The sequence below is a fragment of the Protomyctophum parallelum genome (genome assembly GCF_964188405.1).
Source record: "Protomyctophum parallelum genome assembly, chromosome: 19".
NCBI lineage: Eukaryota > Metazoa > Chordata > Actinopteri > Myctophiformes > Myctophidae > Protomyctophum > Protomyctophum parallelum.
Genome location: NC_139717.1, coordinates 41789011 through 41816510, shown reverse-complemented (window position 1 = coordinate 41816510; position 27500 = coordinate 41789011). Strand labels below are relative to the sequence as shown.

General features: G+C 44.6%; 1 protein-coding gene across 1 annotated transcript in view; it reads left to right on the top strand.

Moving 5' to 3' along the window:
* Nucleotides 1-27500, top strand: part of pak5 (p21 protein (Cdc42/Rac)-activated kinase 5) — a 155245-nt gene that overhangs the window by 40462 nt on the left and 87283 nt on the right. The window contains exon 2 of the mRNA XM_083791002.1: nt 24903-25126. Coding sequence (XP_083647128.1) covers nt 24923-25126 — 204 coding nt within the window. The 5' untranslated portion in view covers nt 24903-24922. The remainder of the gene's footprint in view (nt 1-24902; nt 25127-27500) is intronic.

The window sequence follows — 27500 nt, the reverse complement described above, 5'->3', positions numbered from 1 at the left end:
TTGTGAGGACCACATATCTAGTATAATTTGTGAAGTGGACCTTGTGAGAACAAAAAAAAAATGTTTGGATAAGGATTAAGAGATTTACAGATAATTGGTTATAGGATTATGCATTTAGAGATAGGGTTAGATTTATGGCTTGTTTATACCTGTGTTGTGCACCAAAAAATAGACAAGGGTTGTGTGGCATTCATACGATTGCTGTCCTAAATTGTCAATTGTAATCCAAAGTTGCACACGTGTGCATGCACGTGTGTGAGTGCGTGCCTAAATTCAGCACATGCATTGCGTGGATGTGTTTGTTTTTGTTTGTTTGTCATGTTTATTTCGAATATGCCAATAACAAATAAATACAAACTGACCAATTCTTTGCATTTTCAAAATTACAAAGAAAAACAATTAAAATAAATACATTTAAATATAACAAAAGGAAACAAATGAAAAAAGACAAAGAATTCTAAGCATATCCGAAAAGGAGTCAGAAGAAGTAAAACTTATATACGCCCATGTAATTAAATATATACTTGTTGACTTCAAATCAGCTTCAAATTAAGTGTATTAAGTGCGTGAGAGGGTGTGTGAGTCAGCCGAGTCTGTGTGCACATCCAGCATATATGTTTACATGCACAACAGTTAGTATGCACAGTTTAAGCTCCAAGAGTGTACAAATGTAACCAAGTGGATGACAGAGAGAGAGAGAGAGAGAGAGAGAGAGAGAGAGGCATGTGTGTATTTATATCCCCAGAGAGCCAGAGGGGTGTGTCAGTTAACCAACAACTCCCACACTTCCTCTGCTATACCAGCATTCTCTCTATCTCCTACCATCTCTCCATCAGCCCTCTCCATCAGCCCTCTCTCTCTCTCTCTCTCTCTCTCTCTCTCTCTCTCTCTCTCTCTCAGTATTTCTAATGTTTTTAGTTCAATGTTTGTTTTAAAAACGCCATTGACATTTGACAATGAAGAGAGTTTAATGTTTGTTTTTAGTTCAATGTTTGTTTTAAAGACGCCATTGACAATGAAGGGAACATTTATGTCATCTTGTTCCTAACACAAACTCCAAATTCCATTAACAATAGAGCACCGAAGTCTGACGTCACTTTCAGTAGAGGGCGCCAGTACACTGGTTCATGTATTTTTTTATTTGCATTGAAATCCCCATAGGGGTATTTTAGGTCGCTTCATATAAGAACTGTGTTTGAAAAATAAACCGATCATCCCGGCCTTTCTGTCAGGGGGGTGGCTGTGCGTCGTTAATGATGTCCATTCATATTTGATACAGCCAGTTTCTGGAGAAAATGGAATTAATTTGGCCGCAAAAGCCTTGAAACTACATATGAAAGCAATGTCGCTGCTAATATAAGTCATGCCCAGCTGTCAACACATGGGTATATTTGTACATTTCCACCTTCCGTCGATGCTTCATATCCATATGAGTGTAAAGGCCGGGATGATCGGTTTATTTTTCAAACACAGTTCTTATATGAAGAGATCTAAAATCTCTGCAAATTCAATGCAAACAAAAAAGTACACAAACCTGTGGACTGGCGCCCTCTACTGACGGTGACGTCAGGACTTCGGTGCGACTATAAAGATAATTTAATGTTTGTTTTGTCACCGTTTCACTTTAATATATTAGCGCCCCTCACTTCACTCGGGTGTGATTTCTTTAGTGGTGCCTAACCGCTCCAATGAATAGCTGTGTGTCTGTCCCTACTGTATGTATGTGTGTCTGTCCCTGTTGGATATTTTATGTGGTATTTGCTCACATCTTATTACTATGTTAAAAATGACCTTGTATTTGGTGACAGGACTGCCCTGTCACCCAGTGTGATTCTATATCCATATTTGCTTGGTATTAATTCTATTATCAGCTGTCATCCTCTCCAGATGGAAAAATATGACGCATGACCTGACAAACAAACTTTGCTCTAAAGACGAGGATCAAAACACCCTCTCACCCTATGAGATAACGGGTCAACAACAGAATCCTATAATCAAAGACTTGATTAAAAGTCAAAAACAGGATTAAGACAATCGGACGCTCATGACGCTGTACTCTGATAATCATCGATCAACCTATTGCAATGTGACAATTGAATTCTGTATCTATGACCTGTTTTCGAGTATATATGTTTGTGCAAAATGATGTAACGGGGGTTCTGAACACTTACAGCACGGAGAATCTCTCTCCTGCTGCCTTGTCATTTCTATTGAACCGAACTATTGAACCGAAGACTTTACTAAAGTTCTGATTTGCTTTACACGGTTTCCTGTGTCAACTTCTTTCAGAGTCTTTAACCTCTCTGGTTTCACCAGAGAGAAATACTTTTTTGGGTTGAATACTTTTGAGTACTCTTGGTGGAATATACTTTCTCTATTTCCAGGAAGACTAGTTAAAGTGGAATTGCTCCTTTTCCACTTCCAACAGTCCCTATGTATGTATTTATGTTATGTCTGTTTGAGTATTTGACAATACCGCTGGCCCAAAGGGCTACAGTGCAGCTGTTGAGCTTCACACTGACCACTTTAAATATAACAAAAGCACAGTACAGTACAGAGTACAGTACAAAGTACAGTACACACACACACACACACACACACACACAAAGACACACAGCCTGCACCGCTCAGTTCACACAGGTGTTATTTTTATGTTTTGTATAGTTTGAAAAGGCAAAGGGTATTTCGTGGTGTTTTGCTAGGTTGCTTTATGGTGGAGACAGAAATAGGCCATCAGATAACTTAGCATAAATGAGTTGGTCATGGAAAGGAGTGGAGTATTCCACTCACTGCCTGAGAGATGAGTGAGAGATCCTTCAGAAAGGAGAACCAGCCACACAGTAAGGTTCAGAGCCCTGGGCTGCTGCGTTTGGGCACGTCCAGTAGGACTGTCACACTTACAAAATTTAACCCGTTCTGACCTGAGATCAGATTCATACGAGGTTTCCGCCGGACACACACTGGTCTGATGAACCCATTCTGACCTGAGATTCTAAAAATGTCAGTCGCTCTTCGATTTTTCAAAAATAGCAGACCTACAAGCTCGTATCGCGCCACTCGGTGGCGCGATATGAGCTAACTATTTTAGCTATTTTTAAATAGCTAAAGCATAACATGATGCTGACACCAAAATGGGTGCCCGGTCAGAATGGGTTAAGTTGACAATGAATTTTCACACAAATAATTACCGAATAACAGTTTAATTATATTAAATATACTTAAATATACAAAGAAATCACTGACATTGATTTTTTTATATTTGCATTTCTTTCCAAAATAATAAAATACAAAATAGCGGAAATGGTTGATCTACAAGCTTGTAATCTCACAGATCAGCTATTTTGGATTTAATTTTTTTGAATGTATGTACAGTATGTATGTAAGGCCATGGAACAACATGGAAACAATTGGTGATTATGCAAAAACAATTGCGATTATCTCAAATAATTGCGATTAGGCGATTATGTAATAATTGTGACAGGCCTATAGCGTCCGGCAACGCACCGGTGACAGCATTTAAACCTGGGTGAGGATATAGTCGGGGTCGTCCCTTCCCTCACAGACCTGCTGTCTGCAGTGCTGCAGGCTCTGAAGCCACCGCGTTGGCCGCTCCTGCAAAATCTCCCACCTTTCTTTTTTTTTTAACAGTTTCCGTGCTTTGAATGGATTACTCCAGGTTAATGTCGCTGCCATATCGGAGATACGCGACTTTTGTTTTATGTGTTTAATCCGCCGCAATGTAATAATTAAAAAGAAAATCCGTCTTCGCCGCAGAGAAAGAGTGTAGATGCATCTGTTTTGATGAGGAAACGGAAATCGTCACATGCTGTGGGCTGCTAGGGCTTCTGGGAAATTGAGGCCAATGTAAACGAATGGGGTTCAACGCCTCATGGAGGAGGCTCCTGCGCTGCGTCTTCCGGGTGCACCAAGATGGCGGGTGGTCCAGCCGTTCATAACAAACGGCGGAAGCTTTTTTCGCTCGATTTTCGCGGATTAAAAGCCCAAATAATTCAGCGTATGCTCTAAAGGTAATACAACAATCTCGGCAGTGAAGGGGGGTTGATTAAAAGTCTGATAAATCGTTTTCCGCAGTCAAACTGTTAACACTTTATTTTTATTTTTATTGATGAATAAATGAAAAAACACGTGTACATTTTGTTGTATCCGACATGTAAATATCCCCCCCTCGCCTCCCCCCCCAATCAAGGTCAGAACAAGACAAATAAAACAAAGACAGACGGTACAAGACAGTAAAAGTAATTAGTAAACTATAGTTTTGAAAGTACTAATGAACATAGTAAGAAGAAAAATAAATAAATAATAAAAATAAATAAATAAAATAAACAGGCATTTTCCATCAGGGTATGGTATCTAGGTTACATACGTTGTATCCATCTTTCAGTTTAGCCCATTCTGACCGGGCACCCATTTTGGTGTCGGCATCATGTTATGCTTTAGCTATTGAAAAATAGCAGATCTACAAGCTCATATCGCGCCACCGAGTGGCGCGATACGAGCTTGTAGGTCTGCTATTTTTGAAAAAAAATCGAAGAACGACTGACATTTTTAGAATCTGATCTCAGGTCAGAATGGGTTCATCAGACCAGTGTGTGTCCATGTGGAAACCTCGTATGAATCTGATCTCAGGTCAGAATGGGTTAGATAGTAAATTATCTCCCACCTTTCTGTGTGGAGCTTTGCATGTCCTCCACCGTAAAGGTAGACGCCTTCTTCCGGCTCTGGGGTGTGTCTGTATCTCAAGTGATGGCGACATGGAGGCTAGCTTTCCACGAGATTCTTCGCGAAGCTGCATGTGTCCGATATCCGAAAATAATAATGAACTGAACTCTCCAGCACTGCTTACCAGCAGTCCCTCTATCTCCTATACCATCTCTCCATCAGCCCCGCTCTCTCTCTCTCTCTCTCTCTCTCTCTCTCTCTCTCTCTCTCTCTCTCTCTCTCTCTCTCTCTCTCTCTGCTTCTCACATTATCCCTCAGTAAAATGTAATGTAAGTCTGTGTGAGGAGGTGTAAAGTAGTCTAGAATGTTGAAGATGAATGCTTCTGTTTGTGACACACACACACACACACACACACACACACACACACACACACACACACACACACACACACACACACACACACACACACACACACACACACACAGGTGTACGCTTGTACTCCTATTTTTGTGAAAAGCAAATGTCCTTACAAGGATTGAAAGTCAAGGAAGATTACTGAATACAGGTCGACACTTTTCAAGAGACTGGCTTGGGTTAGTGTTAGAGATCAGGGACTGAATGTATTCTGTGGGAATTCGTCAAATGTCCTCATAAGTATATGCATTGGCAGTTGTGTGTGTGTGTGTGTGTGTGTGTGTGTGTGTGTGTGTGTGTGTGTCAGTGTCTGCCTCTGGTTGTCACTGCAAGTGTCCCCTCGGTGTCGGCAATCGTCCAGACTTTGTCACCACCACCAACCGGAACAGCTGTTTCTCTCTCTCTCTCTCTCACTCTCTCTCTCTCTCTCTCTCTCTCTCTCTCTGTCTCTGTCTCTGTCTCTGTCTCTCTCTCTGTCTCTGTCTCTGTCTCTGTCTCTGTCTGTCTCTCTCTCTCTCTCTGTCTCTGTCTCTCTCTGTCTCTCTCTGTCTCTCTGTTTCTGTCTTTCTGTCTGTGGAAGTGTGGAGTTTGATACGGAACTGACTGTACACGTCACATGCCTGTAAGTTGCGCCTGTATACTGTATGTACAGTGTCTGTCTGTCTGTCTGTGCGCGTGTGCACGCATGCGTGCGTGTGTGTGTGGTAGTAGCATGCCTGTGTGTGCATTGTAGACCTCCCCATCCATTCCAGGGCAGCATGTGATGTGATGGAAGCAGAGGACACACATGCACGCCTGCCTGTTGTTCCCGTTGTCGTTGTTGATGTTATTGTTCCGGGGCGGCCACCGCAGGACAAGCAGCCTATGACAGGTTGACGACCCGGGAGGACACAGCGAAGGTCGGAGAGAGTGCCGTTTGGAACGTGTCCGCTCATACTGAGTGGAACTGGCTGTTTGAAAAGGGGGAGAAAAAAAAAAGAAAAGTGGGACGGGCCCTGGCTTAAGCCTGTCTGACTGACTGTGCCCCATGCAGGAGCATGTCTGCCAGCGTCAGCACTTTTTCCTGTGGCATCAGGTACCTCGCATGGGGAGTTTTATCAGCGCGCACCGGGCAGAGAGAGGACAGTCATAACCCATTCTGACCTGAGATCAGATTCATACGAGGTTTCCGCCGGACACACACTGGTCTGATGAACCCATTCTGACCTGAGATCAGATTCTAAAAATGTCAGTCGCTCTTCGATTTTTCAAAAATAGCAGACCTACAAGCTCGTATCGCGCCACTCGGTGGCGCGATATGAGCTTGTAGATCTGCTATTTTTCAATAGCTAAAGCATAACATGACGCTGACACCAAAATGGGTGCCCGTTCAGAATGGGATAACAGGGGCTAGGCAGTGAGCGCCGCTGCCACGAACTGACCCAGAGGCTGCAGCTTGTCTACTGGATGTCTCTATCAAAACTTTTTTTTTTAGGCTACTTTTTCTGTCCCATGGGAGCCGACTGTGATGCGCTTAGGCCTGGCCTGGATGTGCAAAGGAGTCGGCATATACACTATGATATGTGTTGACTTAATGACTTTGACACGGGACACAATGGGAGCGCATAGCGGCTCTATCAGGAATGCGGCGGCAGGAATGCTGGAAGGCTGATACATCCGTTCGATCTCAGATATTCCGTCAGGCGGACGGTGACCTCGCTATTATTATGGCCTATCCGCAGCATTTTGATTGGTTGAAAGAAACCATTAGCCTTTTACCAGGTAAGAGCCGATGGCGTGCAGGTGGTGTGATTGGGCTGGGTTGCAATAACCGCAATTCCGGCAATATCACGGTTGTCTACTCTAAGGCATACCGCGGTATTGAGTTCATAACCGCGATTATAATTGCTTTATTTACATTTTTTATCAGACAATTTTGTAACCCATTTTTCAGCCTGGGCGTTGCTGGTGTGATTTTTTTTTGTGCAGGAAGTGCTTCAAAATAGGAGCTCTGGGGTGCCGGAGTTGTCTGATCGCTTTTAATCTGAAAGCCATGAACCGGAAACACTTTCCTAAAAAAGTTGACTTTACAAAGTTGAGCTTACATCCCGATCATTTTAATTCATACGATATATGATCCAAAAAGCGTTCATATTTTGCGGGAGAGACGGATGAGGAGCAGAAATGAAGCGCCAGCATATCGGTCCATTCATCACCACGGAGAGCGCCCTGGATTAGGAGATACGAGTCATTCTTTCCGCCGCGCTAACATGTGAGTCAACGGCATGCTAATAATTGCCCAGAGCGTTAGCATACGGCAAGCGAAAAGCGAACTGACAAAAAAAAAAGAAGGAAAAATTCTGAATATTCTTATCTACTTTATCTACAAGCTCATATCGCGCCACCGAGTGGCGCGATACGAGCTTGTAGGTCTGCTATTTTTTGAAAAATCGAAGAACGACTGACATTTTTTAGAATCTGATCTCAGGTCAGAATGGGTTCATCAGACCAGTGTGTGTCCGGCGGAAACCTCGTATGAATCTGATCTCAGGTCAGAATGGGTTAAGACGGCCTGAGGCGTCGTATGTAAGAATTGTGTTAACGGTTTGACGCTCTGTGATGAAACTTCTCCTTCTGCTGCTAATCACATCAGGGCCAGTGTTGCCAAGTCTGCTGACTTATTATAAGCGACATGGGCCTTGTGTTTCTGCAAAGTCGCTTGTAAATATTGGTTAGTTGCAGGTTGCGGTTTTTCTGGGTTTTGCTGTTTTCGTGTAGTTGCTTATTTGGGTTTGCTTCCCTATAGCAACACATACTGGCCGTGACTTCCGACTAGACTATAACGAGAGCAATTGTTTTCAACCCTTTTCATATCGAGGCCAATTATTCATTCGGCATTTGAGCCACGGACCACCACTTTGATGACATTTACCTTCTCCAGACCCAGAATTAAAGAATATATCCACATTTTTATGCTGTATTGAGATAACAGGCAAACGATCAAAACAACAATTCCTCTACATTCTCTAATTGTGTAGAATTAACTTAATGCTTAATGTTTAATAAAATGGAACTCTCGAGGGTGTAAAATGAAACCAAATGGACCCATAAGGGTCCATTTGTTTTCATTTTACACCCTCAAGAGTTAAAGATCTATAAAGGATCCATTTGGTAGCTAAAGTGTTATTCATAGTCTGGATTTTCTGTGGTGAGGTGACCACCTTAGGGCCGATTCATACTCCTATTTTACCCCTGTTTCGGCGCTGTAGTGCCGAAGTGATTTCGGCTCGTCAGAAATTTTCAGTAGCACCGAAGAGCCGACTTTAGGACGGTACCCCCCCCCCCCCCCCCCCCGAACCTCAAATGACGTCACATTGTAGGCTCTACAGCGCCGAACCGACTTTTATTCGTCTCTAAAATAGGAGTATGAATCGGCCCCTTACCACAACATGACGTCACGAGCCGCGGTGAAGAGCAAACCACCGCCACCGCCCTTCTCTCTGTTTTTACTCGCCACCGGCGAACATCCAGACTATATGAATGAGCCTCAACTCTCCATCATTTTAGCTGGGGACCACCTGGAACCCCCTTTCAAGGACCACTGGTGGTCCCCTGCAACCGCTGGTTGAAAACCACTGAACTAGAGGCTCTATAATGTTGCGTTATGATGACACAGGCATGCTGCATGTTGTAAACAGTGAGCCGGGGCGTCACATTGGTGAGAAGCATTCCATCAGCACGAGTCACGTGATGTTGTTTACCACTGTGGAACATCTATAGGGAGTGACATCTGAAGCACACGTCCGTGTTGTTTTTTATTCTCACCAGTTGAGTCATCTAGCCCATTCTGACCTGAGATCAGATTCATACGAGGTTTCCGCCGGACACACACTGGTCTGATGAACCCATTCTGACCTGAGATCAGATTCTAAAAATGTCAGTCGCTCTTCGATTTTTCAAAAATAGCAGACCTACAAGCTCGTATCGCGCCACTCGGTGGCGCGATATGAGCTTGTAGATCTGCTATTTTTAAATAGCTAAAGCATAACATGATGCTGACACCAAAATGGGTGCCCGGTCAGAATGGGCTAGAGCAGTGGTTCTCAAAGTGGGGTCCGGGGACCCCCAGGGGTCCTAGAGGCAGTTCCAGGGGGTCCCCATGCTAAATGATAGTTAGGAACCAAATGGACCCTTAAAGGGTTTATAACTCTGAGACCCCTTTTCCACCGGTTGGTTCCCAATGGGAACCGGTTCAGTTATTTTTGGTTCTTGGTCCATGAGCCAGAGCTCCAACATTGGAACATTAATTATGATCCGAGTGTGCAAAACCATACCTATATTTGATTCCTTTATAGTTTGGAGAGTAGTTCAATTTCTAATATTTAATAACACTATTATGGAAGACTTGGAGTAGCACTTCTCCAGTGGAATAGCCTCTGCAGAAATGGACCATCACTTCTTGTTCACTGCGTTAGAATTGTTTAGAATTAAGAAATTGCCTCGTAAGGAGTGTTTTAGTTTTGTGAGGATGTTTTCGGTTTTGGGTTTAAATTGCTACGGTTACATTTAGGAAGAAGTTAAGGTTAAAGGCGTAGTGCAAGGGGTCCTCAACTCGAAATGCTGAAGGTCCACTAATCATTTTTCAAAAAGTCTAAGGTCCGGTCCCATGAGTGCGGCGCAGGCCACGCAAGCGGGTACCAAGGCAAGCTTATACAAATGGGATCCCCTCCCAGCCAACCAATACTGGGGTTGCGGAGTACAGGCCTGTACATCCATACAGGCCATCGGGCCTGTATGGATGTACATTTCATGGGTTTGGGAATCAATGTAATCATCAAGTAATACAAACCACTTTGTGTCATGTCTGTGTGTCTGTGTGCGTGCCGTGCGTGTGTGCGTGCGTGCATGCATCTCCACTTGTTTTTCAAAAGGAATTTGTGTTCCTCTCATGTTGCATTAAGTGAATTATGCATGACGTCTTCTAGCATGTTTGTGCATCAGATAATGCTCTGTGTCCCAAAATATATACAAAAAAAAGCATGTTTTAACCCATTCTGAACGGGAACCGATTTTGGTGTCAGCGTCATGTTATGCTTTAGCTATTTAAAAATAGCAGATCTACAAGCTCATATCGCGCCACCGAGTGGCGCGATACGAGCTTGTAGGTCTGCTATTTTTTGAAAAATCGAAGAACGACTGACATTTTTAGAATCTGATCTCAGGTCAGAATGGGTTAATCAGACCAGTGTGTGTCCGGTGGAAACCTCGTTATGAATCTGATCTCAGGTCAGAATGGGTTAATGTGACGTGCTATTTCAACAAACGCGCTAAAGCAATAAGAGGGTGCACTATAGCCCGCTAGCAGCCGTGCTGCAGCAAAGCAGGGTGCCCAAAATAGACACATACATACTGTAGTACACATGCACACCAACATACAGTACAGTACAGCACACACACACACACACACACACACACACACACACACACACACACACACACACACACACACACACACACACAACACACATACAGTCGAGCATGAGCATTCAAGACTGCACTCACATCCACATACAGTAATAGCCGAGTGCATCAGCTTATACAGATGCATATCGTACAGTGCATTCATGCATGTGTGCACAAACATGTCCGTGTATTGCACACACACACAATGACACACACACACACACACACACACACACACATACTGTACGCGCACGTACTATAAATCTAACTATAAATGTGCCACATCTCTGTCTGTGTGTGTGTGTGGGTGTACGGTTGTAATGCACGTAACTCGAGAACCGTTGGCCCCACCGACTTCAAATTTGACACACGCGTTCCACACCCCCACAGTACGGGGCCTTGAGTCGGTGGCATAGCGCCGTTGTCCAGATATACAGCACAAAAGGCTCTGGTCAGGCTCTGCCAGTGGACCTAATAATGAGGCCAAGTCCCCTCACCTCATGTGCAATTCCCAGCCTCTGCCTCAGCCAATTGATTGCCATGGCAACCCCACACCTGCCAATTGATTACTTAACCAGTCCACGTTTTACAGTCAGTTTGCACTCTTCGGGGCACAGGCAGACAGACGGATGCGAGATCTCCATAATACAGTATGGGCACAAAGGGGACACAGACAGATAGTTAACCCATTCTGACCGGGCACCCATTTTGGTGTTGGCATCATGTTATGCTTTAGCTATTGAAAAATAGCAGATCTACAAGCTCATATCGCGCCACCGAGTGGCGCGATACGAGCTTGTAGGTCTGCCATTTTTTTTAAAATCGGACATTTTTAGAATCTGATCTCAGGTCAGAATGGGTTCATCAGACCAGTGTGTGTCCAGTGGAAAACCTCGTATGAATCTGATCTCAGGTCAGAATGGGTTAAAACGGGTGCTATGTTGACAACGGGTATTATTAGGTTCCCAAGTTGCATCGTTCTCAAGTAGGCCGGTGGCCGACGGGCATTGACAGGTCTATAGCATACACAAAAAGAACACTGCCGACACGTTGTGAGCAGGGTTTTGCATTGCGTGTCTATTTTTGGTGTAATTTGGAGAGGTTTTTGCAGGGAGATAACGTATGTGTATAGGAGAGTGTTGGTGTCGGTTGGACGAAAGGGGGAAGGAAGTGCCTGCAGAGCTTCAGATGGAGACAGATGGTCAGGAGACGAAAGCAGCCTGGGAGTCAGGATCTCTGTCCTCCTGAGAGGAGAGGAGGGCCCTGTACCTGAATGTGTGTGCGCGCGCATGTGTGTGTGTGTGTGTGTGTGTGTGTGTGTGTGTGTGTGTGTGTGTGTGTGTGTGTGTGTGTGTGTGTGTGTGTGTGTGTGTGTGTGCGTGCGTGCGTGCGTGCGTGTGCGCACGAGTGACCATCGTGTGCTCACGTCACACGTGATTACGTCTGCACTGTAGCCTGTGTGTCAATCGATTTCTTTCCTTGCCAATCCCCCTCCTGTGTACAGTACAGTTTTGTCCCTGTCTCTGCCAACCCCTACTTGTTAGTCTTGGGGAGGCTGTAGAGATGTCTCCTCCGATACACTCAGAGTTGCCAGCCGCTATACTACCTGTTTACAGGGAGGAGTTTACAGGTGTTGGAGTAACATGCCATCCATCCCAGTTTCCGCGCCCTGCCGGTTGCACTGACCAACCTGTATAGGAATTGCTATAGTGCAGTGACAGAAATTGTCACGTCGAGTCCAGTCAATTGTATTTATTCATGAAGCACATTTAAAAACAACCACGGTTGACTAAAGTGCTGCACGGCATGATATACTGGAGCGAAAAAAAGATATGCAAGAGAAAACAACACTGTTACGCAAGACGTATACAAGGAAGAGGTCCCGCACACTGTCAGACACTCGCCAAAATGTTGCTCTTTATCCCATTCTGACCTGAGATCAGATTCTATAAATGTCTATTACATCCTGACAGTTTCATTATTAACCCATTCTGACCTGAGATCAGATTCTAAAAGTGTCTTCGATTTTTCAAAAATAGCAGACCTACAAGCTCGTATCGCGCCACTCGGTGGCGCGATATGAGCTTGTAGATCTGCTATTTTTCAATAGCTAAAGCATAACATGATGCCGACACCAAAATGGGTGCCCGGTCAGAATGGGCTATTGGGTCGAGGTTTCGGTCGCTTAGACCTTCATCAGGACAGACAATTGTCTGTCCTGATGAAGGTCTAAGAGTACCTATAGGGGGTGCTGTTGCACCACTCGCTTCAGACTGCTCTGATTTTAATGTGTGCTCTATTGCCCTACGCACCTGTCACTAGCCTTCTGAGGTGTGTATCAGCCTTTTGCTACACAAAATGTATACATGAACACATGATAAAAATCGCCTTTTCTTTTACCCAGGGTGGTAGCTGAGCATGAGCAAGTGCTCATTTTCAGCAATGCCTGCTCATAGAAACACGCAGATTAACCCATTCTGACCTGAGATCAGATTCATACGAGGTTTCCGCCGGACACACACACTGGTCTGATGAACCCATTCTGACCTGAGATCAGATTCTAAAAATGTCAGTCGCTCTTCGATTTTTCAAAAATAGCAGACCTACAAGCTCGTATCGCGCCACTCGGTGGCGCGATATGAGCTTGTAGATCTGCTATTTTTCAATAGCTTAAAGCATAACATGATGCCAACACCAAAATGGGTGCCCGGTCAGAATGGATTAAAACCTTGGCGTTGACCAGTACAACCACAGTCTAATAATAACACTGTTGGCCACTGAGCAGCTCCACTGGAGCATTCGGGGGTTCTTCAGTGCCTTGCTCAAGGGTACTTCAGCGGTGTTGGATGAGATGTTCCTGCCGGTCACTGGCGGTCAGGGGAATCGAACCAACTTACCGTCAACAAGGGCACTCCTCCATCCTTTAGACCACTGCTGCCCATAAGGCGGAGAACAATGAAGGAGAGTATGGAAGTTTTTTTTGAGTGGTGCAACCACTCCTACAACCAGCAATGTCCGTGTCCGCCTATGTATGTGTTCACCTATGTATGTGACGTTAATGAGCACCTCATGCCTATGAGTACCAGTAGGGGGCGCCAGAAACAGAGAGAGGGATAGGCTGTTGCCTGCTAATGAGAGAGAGAGAGAGAGAGAGAGAGAGAGATTCCCTCCAGGAATCGAACAACGGTCTCCCACAGTGTGAGCAGGAACATTATAGCGCTGTGCCACCCGGGTTGCCCAGACAGGAGTATTTTAACATAAATAGGAAGTGTGCGCTCTGTGTTAAGTATTTCTCATAAACCTTCACTGTGGAAAGCGGTGTCGACGACGACCTTACCTTGTAAAACGGAGCCCTGCAAAATGGCCTCGCTCACAAAGAATATGTGCACTGCCTTTAAAGTGTCACAGACACTGGAGTGGAGTGCAGGGTGTTTTTCACGAGAGCTTTACATAACCCTACTTGTTCTATATACTGTAGGTCCTTAGAGGTGCTCAGCCGTGCACTCGGATACATACAGTCAGAAACATACAGTCCCATGTGTGTGTACGCATGCACATACTATACAGTATAAACATGTGTGTGTATGCATGTGCATAATACAGTACATACAGTGCAAACACACATTTCTATATACATCCCAACCTGTGGACTGGGCCTCAGTCTGTGAGGATATTACAAGTTGGCCCCTGAAATAATGAATAATAATCTATCTATAAATAAATGCACCAAGTCTCTGTGTGTACGTGCGTGTGTACGTCTGTTATCCAATATCCACGTAACTCGGAAACCGTTCTCGAAACTCCATATATGGGCATAAAAGGGACACAGACATAATAACTGGGTGGGGCATTTCCAACTTGCATCGTTCCAAGTAGGCCAGTGGCCACCATTAATATGTTAAAGAATGTCAATGTCTTGACTCTTTTTTTTTTTTTCTCTTTAAATCCTTTGAAGAACAACACAATTGATTTATTGATTGATCATTAAAACTCTACTGGCCCAACCTGAACCACTGTAAGTGAATACACGCCGTCCCTCCCGAACACACGTTCGGTTTTAATTACTTATTGACTAACACAGACCACGCCACTACAGAATGACACTTGTTTGGCTATATTGAAAGACATGATTAGCGCTGAGAGGATGAGGTTGAGGATTAAAGAGGGCCGATGAATCTGGGATTGAGGATCGGGGATGAATTCGGGGTGAGTGGATTGAACGTATGGTGTGGTTTGGTTGCTCTTGTCGAGGATGAGGAGGTAACAAATGGGTGAGTGAAGTCGAGCGCGGCTCAGCAAATGGCTGGAGCCTGTGGGGCACGTGGAAAACAGTCTGTTCCACACTCAGGCCAGGGGGCACCGGGACACTGCTGTGAAGTCGCGAGGCTCTCTGTATGCATCCCGTCGCGTCACAGTCTTTCATGAACGTTTTGTCATGCCCAAGTTGAAAGCGGTTAAAAAGGTCGGAACAGAAATAGAAGGTGTGTTTGAGGCATGGTCTTTGTTCCCGAAACATTACTCATGAAGGATTTTGAAAGGAGAAAGGGCCTTCTTGTCCTCCTCACTGTACAGTGTACAGGATGTTCCTTGTCTTTTTTTTCTCCCCCACCCAAAGATAGAAAGAGACACACACACACACACACACACACACACACACACACACACACACACACACACATTCCAAGTCAATGTTAACCAACTACAGGCCCGCTCACCTTAAATGACAGAGTCAGTGTCTCTTGGCAATAGATTATCATGTTGGAATGCTCCTCATCACGGTGACATTGCTCCTGTTTGGGGGGAGTAACCTTCCACACATCAGTTTCATACTTCACAAAGTGCCCGTTAAATTAAAGCTCAGGGGTTACAGCTGTGTTCCAGCCAAGAGGACTTGTGTGTTTTAACTACCGTAGTGTAGTCCCTCTGTGGCAGCTCCCAGAGGTCCCTATCTCTCTAAAAACCTGCAGGGACTGTCTTCATCAGCTGTGTGCTGAGAACTGTACTCCTAAAAGCCATGCAGAATGACAATTGTGTCTTTGCAGTGTGCGCGTGTGTGTGTGTGGTACAACTCCCCATCCAGGGTAGCATGTGAGTTATGGTAAATGGTGCATTTATAATAGCGCCTTTATCCAAGGCACTTTACAGAGATTGTGCATTACATTCACCCATTCACACACACATTCATACACCGATGCCAGAGGAACGCGTGCAAGGCACCAATCTGCACATCGGGAGCAATTAGGGGTTCAGAGTCTTGCTCAAAGGACACTTTGACACTAACTCTGCAGGGGGAACCCGGGTTCGAACCCTTGCAGGTTCCCATCTGGTCATTCTACCCCCTGAGCCACTGCCTCCCCAGTGATGCTTTGCCACTCTTTGTCTTGGCCTGGAAGATTTAAGTCCTGCTAGCCTTAAAAAAAATCTAATTTCCCAAGATACCACCATGTACGTCAAGTCTACTTGACGTACATGTCTACTGTGGCTGGTGGTCTACTGTGGCTAACCCATTCTGACCTGAGATCAGATTAATACGAGGTTTCCACTGGGCACACACTGGTCTGATTAAAGGAGAATTCCGGACAAGCCGTTCTGGGCGGGAGCCCCTTTTGGTGTTTTAACCCTTCCGGGCGGGAACCCATTTTGGGGTTCTGTACAGTATGTACACAGTATTCAAAAAGAAAAGATGCTGCTAGCTATATGAATATTTGAAGTTTTTCAGAACACTCTTTTTTCTGAAAACACTGGGGAGCCCAGGTTCGAACTGGCAACACTGTGGTTACCTTCCGGCCACTCTACCCCTGAGCCACCGCCGCTAGTGCTGAACAGTGTGCAATTTCCGTGAAATTATACACGCACATTTCCACTAGGCAGAGGGCGACATGCCACTTAATTTTTTTCCAAATCACGGTGGTACTATAACAGTCCCGTTTTTACCTATAACTGCACCGATCTGTGTAGAACTTTGTATGCACACTCCCTAGAGGCCATGGCAAAACATTTTCGATGCGTTTTCCACATCTCCCAGTTATAGCATTTTATAACATTTTATAACATTTTATAACATTTCGCACAGATTTCATCCAAATCTCATGCAAATCGGTGCACATGATCTCTGACGAGTTCTGTTGCATTTCTCCGATTCTACACTTATTGGCTAAGATTGCCTACCAAAGTTTTCAGAAGTGGCTTTGTAGTTGAAGTACTGTTAGAAGTGGTTTTGTACAAAATGCTGCAAATCATGAACGCAGGGCCTGAGTGCAGTGAAACTGTGCTCGCATATTCCCACTAGGCCGAGGAAGCAATGCCACTTGACATTTTTTAAATCAGCCTCGTGGTGGTGCTATAACAGGCCAAGTCACGTCTTTACATGCACTGATCTGCATAAAGATTTGTATGCCCAAAACCTCATGTGCACACTCCCTACAGCCCAAGGAAACACTTTTTTATATTAGTCCTTTTTTTTAAATAATAATAACAATAATAATACATTTTATTTATAAGGCGCCTTTCAGGGCACTCACGGTCGCCGTACAGATTAAAAGCAGTACGAGAACACAGTTAAAAGCAGAAAAAAATAAAATAAACTAGGGCACAGCTTGCAGCAGAACGTCACACAGAGTCATAGATAGGCCTGCCTAAACAGGTGGGTTTTGAGGTGAGTTTGAAATATGGTGATAGAGTCCATGTTTCTGATGTCAGGGGGGAGGGAGTTCCAGAGGTGAGGGGCAGAGCGGCTGGAGGCTCTTGACCCAATGGTGGAGAGACGGACGGGCTGGGAGGACTTTCAGGGTGAGGGAGGAGGCAGACCTGAGAGACCGGGTGGGGATATTGACGTGGACAAGGTCAGACAGGTATGGGGGGGGGGGCGAGGTTATGGATGGCCTTGAATGTGTGGAGGAGGATACGGTATTTGATAGGGAGCCAGTGGAGTTGGTGTAAAACAGGGGGTGATGTGACTGATGACAGGGGTTCTGGTGACAATACGGGCAGCAGCGTTCTGGACTAGTTGGAGTTTATGGAGGAGTTTGTGGGGGGCGACCAAAGAGAAGGGAATTACAGTAGTCCAGGCGGGAAGTGACAAGAGAGTGAACCAGGATAGCGGCACTGTGGGGAGTTAGGGAGGGGCGGAGGCGGTTGATGTTTCTGAGGTGGAAGTAGGCGGATCGGATGGTGGTGTTGATGTGGGTGTGGTGGAATGATAGGGTACTGTCTCCAAATATCAATGCTGGTGGAGACCTGTGCCCCGAGGGGCACTTCTTCTAGTTGCTGCTGTTGTCTTGGTCAGGTCTCCCTTTTAACCCATTCTGACCTGAGATCAGATTCATACGAGGTTTCCGCCGGACACACACTGGTCTGATGAACCCATTCTGACCTGAGATCAGATTCTAAAAATGTCAGTCGCTCTTCGATTTTTCAAAAATAGCAGACCTACAAGCTCGTATCGCGCCACTCGGTGGCGCGATATGAGCTTGTAGATCTGCTATTTTTCAATAGCTAAAGCATAACATGATGCCGACACCAAAATGGGTGCCCGTTCAGAATGGGTTAAAAGAGATTTCACTTCCTGGTTCAATAAAGGAGATATTATTTAACCTAAAACAACTATGAGTAGAAGAGGACAGATAGCATGGCGAAAGCTTTCTATGCAATTGCACATGCAGTATGCATGTACTGTACAGTACAATATCTGTAGTACTTTGTCTAGTGTAACTGTGAGATCCCAGCTGCTATTGAACAGTGTGTGTGTGTGTGTGTGTGTGTGTGTGTGTGTGTGTGTGTGTGTGTGTGTGTGTGTGTGTGTGTGTGTGTGTGTGTGTGTGTGTGTGTGTGTGTGCGTGTGCGTGTGCGTGTGTGTGTTTCCCTGCAACAAATGCCAAAGGCAGCCCTGTAGTCAATATTTACTAAACACTTGAATTGATTCCAGCTTACGGCAGCTTTTTGGTAACAGCGGGACATTAACGTTGTGCTCCACAGTGAACCCGTCAACCAGACAGGCTGTCCGAGGCACCCTGAGAAGCCCAGGGCTCGTCTTTTCACCTCAAGACTTGCCTTAGTGTCCCGTCCTCTTTATTTTGCGAATGTCATTTCTCATCAGCGAGCGGACGTTCACAACACTGTTTCATCTCACAGAGGACACTTTGCTGGGAGACTCTGGAAATAGTAACGGGGTCGAACGGACAACCTTATGAAGAATGTTCGCTGGCCGTCAGCCAATAGGGGAAAGTGTTGTTGGCACGTGTTTGCGGTGTAGTAAGGACAGATGATTGGCAAGCTCAGCAGCAGTTGAATGGATAAGGAGAGAGAGATGGGGAAGTGCATTTCTGCTGGTTGGTTCATTCGCTACTGTAGAAGGTAGAGTGTTTGAATGTGAACGTTCAATAAGATGCGAGTACAGCGTGGTCGTCTGGATGTGGCCGTTGGAATTATTTTTCATTGGCTTCAGCACCGGTTTCAGTAATTGGTATCAGTTTTGGCCAACATTTCATTATGTATCTGACCTCTAACAACGACAATGGATTTCAGTCAATGTTTTTGACCAAAACATAAAGTGATTCTGTCCAGTTGACCAAAGCCAAACTGATTCTATCAAACATATTTGACAAATATATATATATATATTTTAATCTGAGATGTTATCTTCCATTTAAATACTAATCCTTGGTTCAGTGCAGAGTCAGTGGCAATCTTCCAGTATTCATTTTGCAAGTGCAGTCTCATTTGCCAACTTCCTATAACCATAATTTATCCAGACCAAATACACGTCTCTGAACGAACTGAACAAGCACATTAAAAACCCAATCAAACCATCTCAACAGTCTGATGCCTAACCCATTCTGACCGGGCACCCATTTTGGTGTCCGCATCATGTTATGCTTTAGCTATTTAAAAATAGCAGATCTACAAGCTCGTATCGCGCCACCGAGTGGCGCGATACGAGCTTGTAGGTCTGCTATTTTTGAAAAATCGAAGAGCGACTGACATTTTTAGAATCTGATCTCAGGTCAGAATGGGTTCATCAGACCAGTGTGTGTCCGGCGGAAACCTCGTATGAATCTGATCTCAGGTCAGAATTGCCTAAACTCAAACACCTCTGGGCTGCCATGCATAATGGCTATTGTCCTATATCACCGCAGCGTTCTCTGGCAGGGGGGGCCCCCTGACTGCATCCTTTTGTCCCAGGGCTGAGCCTCATATCACTGGGTAATGCTCGTTGGTTGTACTGTGATCATATTGGCAATGCCGTTTATCCCATTCTGACCTGAGATCAGATTCTAAAAATGTCTATTACATCCTGACAGTTTAATTATTAACCCATTCTGACCTGAGATCAGATTCTAAAAGTGTCTTCGATTTTTCAAAAATACCAGACCTACAAGCTCGTATCGCGCCACTCGGTGGCGCGATATGAGCTTGTAGATCTGCTATTTTTCAATAGCTAAAGCACGACATGATGCCGACACCAAAATGGGTTCCCGGCCAAAATGGGTTATTGTGCAGTGATCATAGTACCGGTAATGCACTTTATTGTCTTCGCCAGGCCAAAGGCATGTGTCTGTGTGTCCGTGTCTGTCTGTGTGTCTGTCTGTGTGTCCGCGTCTGTCTGTCTGTCTGTCTATCTGTCGGTGTGTCCGCATCTGTCTGTCTGTGAGCAGCTAATCACCGCCACAGTTAGCCCGATCGCAGCGAAACTGTGCACACACACGTCCTGGATGCCAGAGCAGTTCCTCTACCCTGTATCTGTCTGATTGGCTTGTTGTAGCACCTCCAGGACTCTAGAGGCAGATTTTTGCAAAACTCTTTTTTCATATTACTCCTACATATTCCGTCCAGACGTCGCGCACATCGGTACACGGATCAAGACGGATCTGTCCGATCTTTCATATTCCACCTGATTGTCTTAAGATTGGCTTCCAAAGTGTGCAGGATTATAGTCCGTTTCGTACAGAACGCCTCAAATCATGAACGCAATCCTGTGATTTCCGTGAAATGTTTGCTTGCACATTCCCACATGGCCGAGGAAGAAATGCCTCAAAAATGTTAAAATAAGCCTCATGGTGGTGCTATATCAGGCCCATTCACCTTCTACGGTATACACAGCTTTGTGTGCCTGTATGGGCATGGAATGTGCTCAGCCGATTGGCTGATCACGGAGTGTGATGTACTGTATAATGATGTGATTTTTTTTAATTCTTATAGTTTGTGTTGGTGCTGACATCCTTATTTGAGAAATCTGTGCACGTGTGTGTGTGTGTGTGTGTGTGTGTGGGGGGGGGGGGCAGACAGACAGACAGAGAGACAACAGAAAGAAGGATGTTGTTTACTCAGAGCAGTGAGAAACAACAGGGTTCTTTCACAGCCAATCACAGTGCTCTCAACATGACTCAGCAGGCGTACTATGCATACATTGGGCCTCCTTTATCAAAATGTGGGCTGAACGGATTTGACCGTAAATCCCTCGTAAATGCATTGCAGCACGTGCCAAACAATGTGGGTTCAAAGTTTTAATTGCTCATAGGATCTTGAGAGATTTCATGAGTGCCGTTGTTCATATTGTATGCATGAATGGAATTGTTTTAAAAATGCCGGAAATCCCCCCGACGTTCATTTGTGCTTTAAATCCCAGGAAGATAATCCATATTTGCTTTACTTGATTTGATCATTGAATCCATTTTCCATTCCTCCATTTGTTCCTTTCCTTGAATTGATTCTTTTCCATTCGCCATTTCTCCATTAGTTCCATTCTTTAATTTCCTGATTGTGTCCAAGCAGTAGTTTTTGACTTAGATGTGTAGAGGCATTCGACATGGTGAGGGCCCTGGGGTGTCTTGACTCGTACTCCATATCCAACAGAAAAAAGGTGCAGAGAGGAATTGTAATTCAACTGATATTTAAAATTAAAATATTTATCATGTTCCACAAAAGTCCACTTGAATAATCAAAACGAAAAAGTCCAAAATGAATAGCTCGAAAAAGAAATAAATAAGTATGTATGTAAGTAAGGTCAAAAACTGTATGCCTTCCCAGCTTCACCAAACATTTTCCATTGTTCCCAAAAGGCATGTCAAGAGACCTTAAACAGGCTACCCCACTTTCCTCTCCCACTGAGCCTTTCAAAACAAAAATACAAGTTACAATTAACTGTTCCAGAATCACCGCAGAGGACCTTTTTACTTTGAAGGGGAGAAATTATAAAGGAAGTGCAACGGGGCTCACTAAATTGACATGACACAGACATACCAGGGTTTCTAATTAGAGTTGGAGGCTTTTAATAATCCAAATTATAACATTATTTTCCAAAACAATATTTGATATTATGAAAGAAGTGATAAGAATAAAGAAAACATAAAACTGGCTCCAACACCCTGGATGTCTGCAGAGGCTGCAGACGTTGTTATTGTAGGGAAATAGGAAAAACACGGCACGGAATGGCACTGTCATAATTTACGTTCTTTATCGAGATATCATGTCCTTATTTAACATTATTCACGTTATTAGACTAATAATAGCTATGCTGAATGGGCTGTTACTTTAGTCTGTAGGCATTTGCAATCTAATGTCTTGTCTTTCAAAAACATTACAATCGTAAATGATGTTTATAAGGTAAAACGACGATAGAGTTTGTGTCATTACAAATGCCACATCATACCTTCAGGGGTGATTGATCCGAGACAAAATTGATTGATCCTACAGATCAATGTCACCATACAAAAAAATTACCAGCTAATCATTTATTTTGCTCTAGAAGGTTAAAATAGTATTGTCACCAAGATCTATAAAATCTGTACAGACGTTTGCAGTGGGCATTCACATTGAAATGAAAAATCTGATAAATATTCTTTCGAACCCCAATCAATAAAGCTATAAGTTGTCATTCTAACAGATGTGTTTGCAGAACTGTATCCTCTATACTGGATTCTTCATGAACATTATGTAGAAAGATAACTGCATTTGTATTACAGGTCAGTGGTTGTTTTAACCCATTCTGAACGGGCACCCATTTTGGTGTTGGCATCATGTCGTGCTTTAGCTATTGAAAAATAGCAGATCTACAAGCTCATATCGCGCCACCGAGTGGCGCGATACGAGCTTGTAGGTCTGCTATTTTTTTTTTTTATCGAAGAACGACTGACATTTTTTTTATCCGATCTCAGGTCAGAATGGGTTAATCAGACCAGTGGGTGTCCAGTGGAAACCTCGTATGAATCTGATCTCAGGTCAGAATGGGTTCACTCATTTTGTGCCCAAAGCACTCCAAAGGGCAAGTCAAACTCCCAAAGGCCCACCTGTACTTGTCTCATGAGTCATGACTCACCACCAGTGTGTGCTATAGGTTAGGTAGGTAGAAAACATAACTACATTTTTAACCAATTCTGACCTGAGATCAGATTCAGTTTTCCACTGGACACACCATAGACTGTAAAAAATATGGACAAAGCGTTCGCCGGGTCTAACATGGACGTAAAATGAAGCCTGTTATTCCTGCACTGTAAGTCGCCATCTTTCTAGATCCGTTTGGTACCAGCTGGCCATTGGCTGGCTCCGTTTTGGACCAGCTGGCCATTGGCTGCCCAGACAACGAGGCGGGACTTCCCCCTCTTCTTCTCCGTTGGTTTTTATTTTGACTCGAGTGGGAGGGGAATCCCGATCATAGACTGTAACGGTAGCCACGCCCCTCAGAACATACGCGATGGTTTTTTTTCTTTATGGTCATTTTTTTAATTAATGGGACCATAATTTTCAAAAAGAATATTATGACATTAGAAATGAGACTTTAAACTAGTGACTGGAAGAAGAAAGTATTCATGACCATGTTTATTAAGGTAATACAGTCTAGGTGAAGTTGGGCCAAAATACATGGGCCTCTATGGAGCTATGGGGCTTTTTGGGTCCAGTCCAGCGCCACAACAGGCCATTATATGAACTACCGATTTCAAATGAGGCTTCACGAAATATCTGGCTGACTGCCCCCCTGGGACACACACTGGTCTGATTAACCCATTCTGACCTGAGATCAGATTCTAAAAGTGTCTTCGATTTTTCAAAAATAGCAGACCTACAAGCTCGTATCGCGCCACTCGGTGGCGCGATACGAGCTTGTAGATCTGCTATTTTTCAATAGCTAAAGCATAACACGATGCCAACACCAAAATGGGTGCCCGTTCAGAATGGGTTAATACCGAACTTGTACTTGCAACCGACTATTTCTACAATCGGGTATTGATGCTGTTCCATGTGAGTGAAAGACGTGAGTACGTTTTCCACCACTGATGATGAGATCATCCTCACAATATTGGAACTGACTTGAGATGACTGTCTTTAGAGATAAAAAAGGGAACCTGGTTGATATCGAAAGAGGATTAGCAATGGAGATTGATTCCTTTTGGTTATATACAGACAGCTGGCATCGTTAGAGAGCTGGCTGTTGATGTTAATGAAATGCTAAATGCTGAATTCTCTCTTCACATCTCATAAAAAGCTGGAGACAGTGGTGGTGTTACTGAGTGTTGCTTTTAACTTGTCAAAACCACATAAAAAACCCAGCATTTGATGGCTTGTATAAATCTTTTTTTTTTTTTTTGGTGTGTCAACGCAAATTGCGCGTCGTATGTAACATGATTGTCATGGCTGAATTGAGAGGTGTGTGCACAAACGTGTGTGTGTGTGTGTGTGTGTGTGTGTGTGTGTGTGTGTGTGTGTGTGTGTGTGTGTACAGTATGTGCATTGCGATATGTGTATGTAGGTAAGGTGTGCTGTAAACAACAGGAGCTATACATTAAAAATGCTTTATTTGACAAAATAAATCTAAATCATAAATGACCCATATGAATAAATATTCAAATTAAAGTGAGTAGTTCACCCAAAATATGTCTTATATTCTATCAATGTTTTATTATTCCTTTTTTTGTTCGGTGTGTTTCCGGTAGGAGACTCAAAAGAGACTCTTTGAGTATCTAAATGATAAATGATGTGTAAGAATAAATGTTCAAATTAAATAAAATATGAAAAATGAAAGCTCTCTCCTGTGTGTGTGTGTGTGTGTGTGTGTGTGTGTGTGTGTGTGTGTGTGTGTGTGTGTGTGTGTGTGTGTGTGTGTGCCTGTGTGAGAATGGATGTTTAAGTTTCTTGCAATTATGTCTTATGTATGTTGTCCTATGTCCGTATATTCCACTTTGAACCAGACATCATTTTGACATCATTTTGGTTCAATAATTCTACAGGCTCTCACAATGCATCACGCTGGCCATTTGAACTAATCCTACGCTATGTCAAAGTACAAAGTGGATAACAGTGTCCCTCTCTCTCTCTCTCTCTCTCTCTCTCTCTCTCTCTCTGTGTGTGTGATTCTTTCTTGCCGGGTCGCCAGGTTTGCCCGGGTTTTCCAGCATGTTCGGCAAGAAGAAGAAACGGCTGGAGATCTCGGCTCCGTCGAACTTCGAGCACCGCGTGCACACGGGATTCGACGCGCGGGAGCAGAAGTTCACCGGGCTGCCGCAGCAATGGCAGAGCCTCCTGGCGGACACCGCCAACCGGCCCAAGCCCATGGTGGACCCGTCGTACATCACGCCCATCCAGCTGGCGCCCATGAAGGTAGAGCGAGGAGGGAGGAGGCCTATGGGCGGGCGGCGGGGGGAACATGGCATGACCGTCTCTGTCCCTGTCGTCCGTCTGTCCATGTGTCTGTCCCTATGTGTCCCGTCTGTCCATGCGTCTCTGTCCCTGTGTGTCCGTCCGTGTCTCCCTGCTTCTGCCTCGCTATCGGACGATTTTGTTTCCATCTCTCTTTTTCTGTCGTGTTTGAACTCTGTGTTTCCTTTCGCTCGTCTGTTTGTTTGTCTTCCCCTCTCTCTCTCTCTTTCTCTCAGTCTCTCTGTCCATATTTATTTATCCCTCCCTCTACAGTTAGCTGTCTGACGCCGTCTCTTCTCTCTGTCTCTGATTGATTCACAGTCGTTTCTCAGCTTCTCTCTAGTTCTCTTCTTTCCCTTCTGTGGTTTTACTTTATTGTTCCTCAACACTCCATCCTCCTGCTCCAACTCTACTCTGTTGTATTTCTCCTATGGGACAATGGGTAGTTCTTTATTTTTTGCTGTGATTATTCTATGATCATTCTTGTATCACCATTATGTATTATGATCACGTTCAGTTTAACCTATAGGAGGCCATAATGGGTTATTCCGTACCATAGTAGGCCATATTGGAGGCCATGTTATACCATACCAAGCAAGTCATACTGCACTATACTAATTATACTAACTATGCCATGTCATTAGACTGAGAGTAAACATGTGGGAAGCCCACAGGTTGTGTGCTTAAACAGGCTATAATCAAAGTAGGGCTGGGCGATTAATCACTTTTAAATCAAAAAATAATTAATCTGAAAACCCACTTTAATTAGGGTTTTGAATTACGGTAAGGATCTCGCTCATTAGAGCCCTACACTGGTGGGGCGGGGGGGGGGGGGGGAGTCCAGCCCAGTCCTGTCCTTCTAACGCATAATAAGCCTGAGTCCGACACCGAATTAATGTTCGTTTAATGTTTGTTTAAGGTTGGACAACATATTTTAGACAATGTATTTTACCTCAAAATCGAGTTTTCAGAGGAAAAAGAATCTGGATTTTTTTTTTTTGGCAAAATGGAACAGCCCTAAATGAGAGCTACCCAGTGTCCCTCCTTGTGTGACTGTATGTGTGTCTCCTCTGTGTGTCCTCCAGCCTTCTCTGAGTGTCTCCTCTGTGTGTCCTCCATGTCCTCCAGCCTTCTGAGTGTCTCCTCTGTGTGTCCTCCATGTCCTCCAGCCTTCTGAGTGTCTCCTCTGTGTGTCCTCCATGTCCTCCAGCCTTCTCTGAGTGTCTCCTCTGTGTGTCCTCCATGTCCTCCAGCCTTCTCTGAGTGTCTCCTCTGTGTGTCCTCCATGTCCTCCAGCCTTCTCTGAGTGTCTCCTCTGTGTGTCCTCCATGTCCTCCAGCCTTCTCTGAGTGTCTCCTCTGTGTGTCCTCCATGTCCTCCAGCCTTCTCTGAGTGTCTCCTCTGTGTGTCCTCCATGTCCTCCAGCCTTCTCTGAGTGTCTCCTCTGTGTGTCCTCCATGTCCTCCAGCCTTCTCTGAGTGTCTCCTCTGTGTGTCCTCCATGTCCTCCAGCCTTCTCTGAGTGTCTCCTCTGTGTGTCCTCCATGTCCTCCAGCCTTCTCTGAGTGTCTCCTCTGTGTGTCCTCCATGTCCTCCAGCCTTCTCTGAGTGTCTCCTCTGTGTGTCCTCCATGTCCTCCAGCCTTCTCTGAGTGTCTCCTCTGTGTGTCCTCCATGTCCTCCAGCCTTCTGAGTGTCTCCTCTGATGTGTTGTTGTTCGTCGGTTTTTCATAATTGACTCACTGATGTTCTGAGAAAAGGACGACAGCAAAAAAAAAAATTGAAAAAAAACAAAAGCCTTGAATGAGCCTTTAATGTTGTATCTATCTGTACCCACATGCATACCGTGTGTAGGGAGCTCTCACTGGCTTGCTGTGAGGGTGAACTGTGGTGATGAACCCCCTTCAGGTTCTGTCCAGTCACTGTCTGTCACTGTGGCGTACCTCTTCTCCTTTCTGCCCTCTGTCTGTCCGCTTCAGTGTTGACGTTTTTTGATTTAGTTAGTGTCATACAGTCTGTTGAATTAAATTCCATTTACTTTTAGTCATAGTTTAGTCATCTGAAATGTTTAATTTCGACAAAACGTTTGTTATTGTCTCAGTTTTAGTTGTCATAGCTTAGTTTTTATTTGGTTTTTGGCTGTGAAAAAATGTAGTCGACATTTTTGCATCGTAGCGAAATCAACACTGGTCTGTCGGTCCCCTCATGCTGCATGTGTGGCCCCGGGCCCCCCCCATGCGGGCCAGGCTCCCACGGGGCCCCAGCAAGCAGGCCACGGGGGCCCTCAGCTTTCAGCCCCTTCTTACACCTTCTGTCCTGTGTGGTACACAAATATCT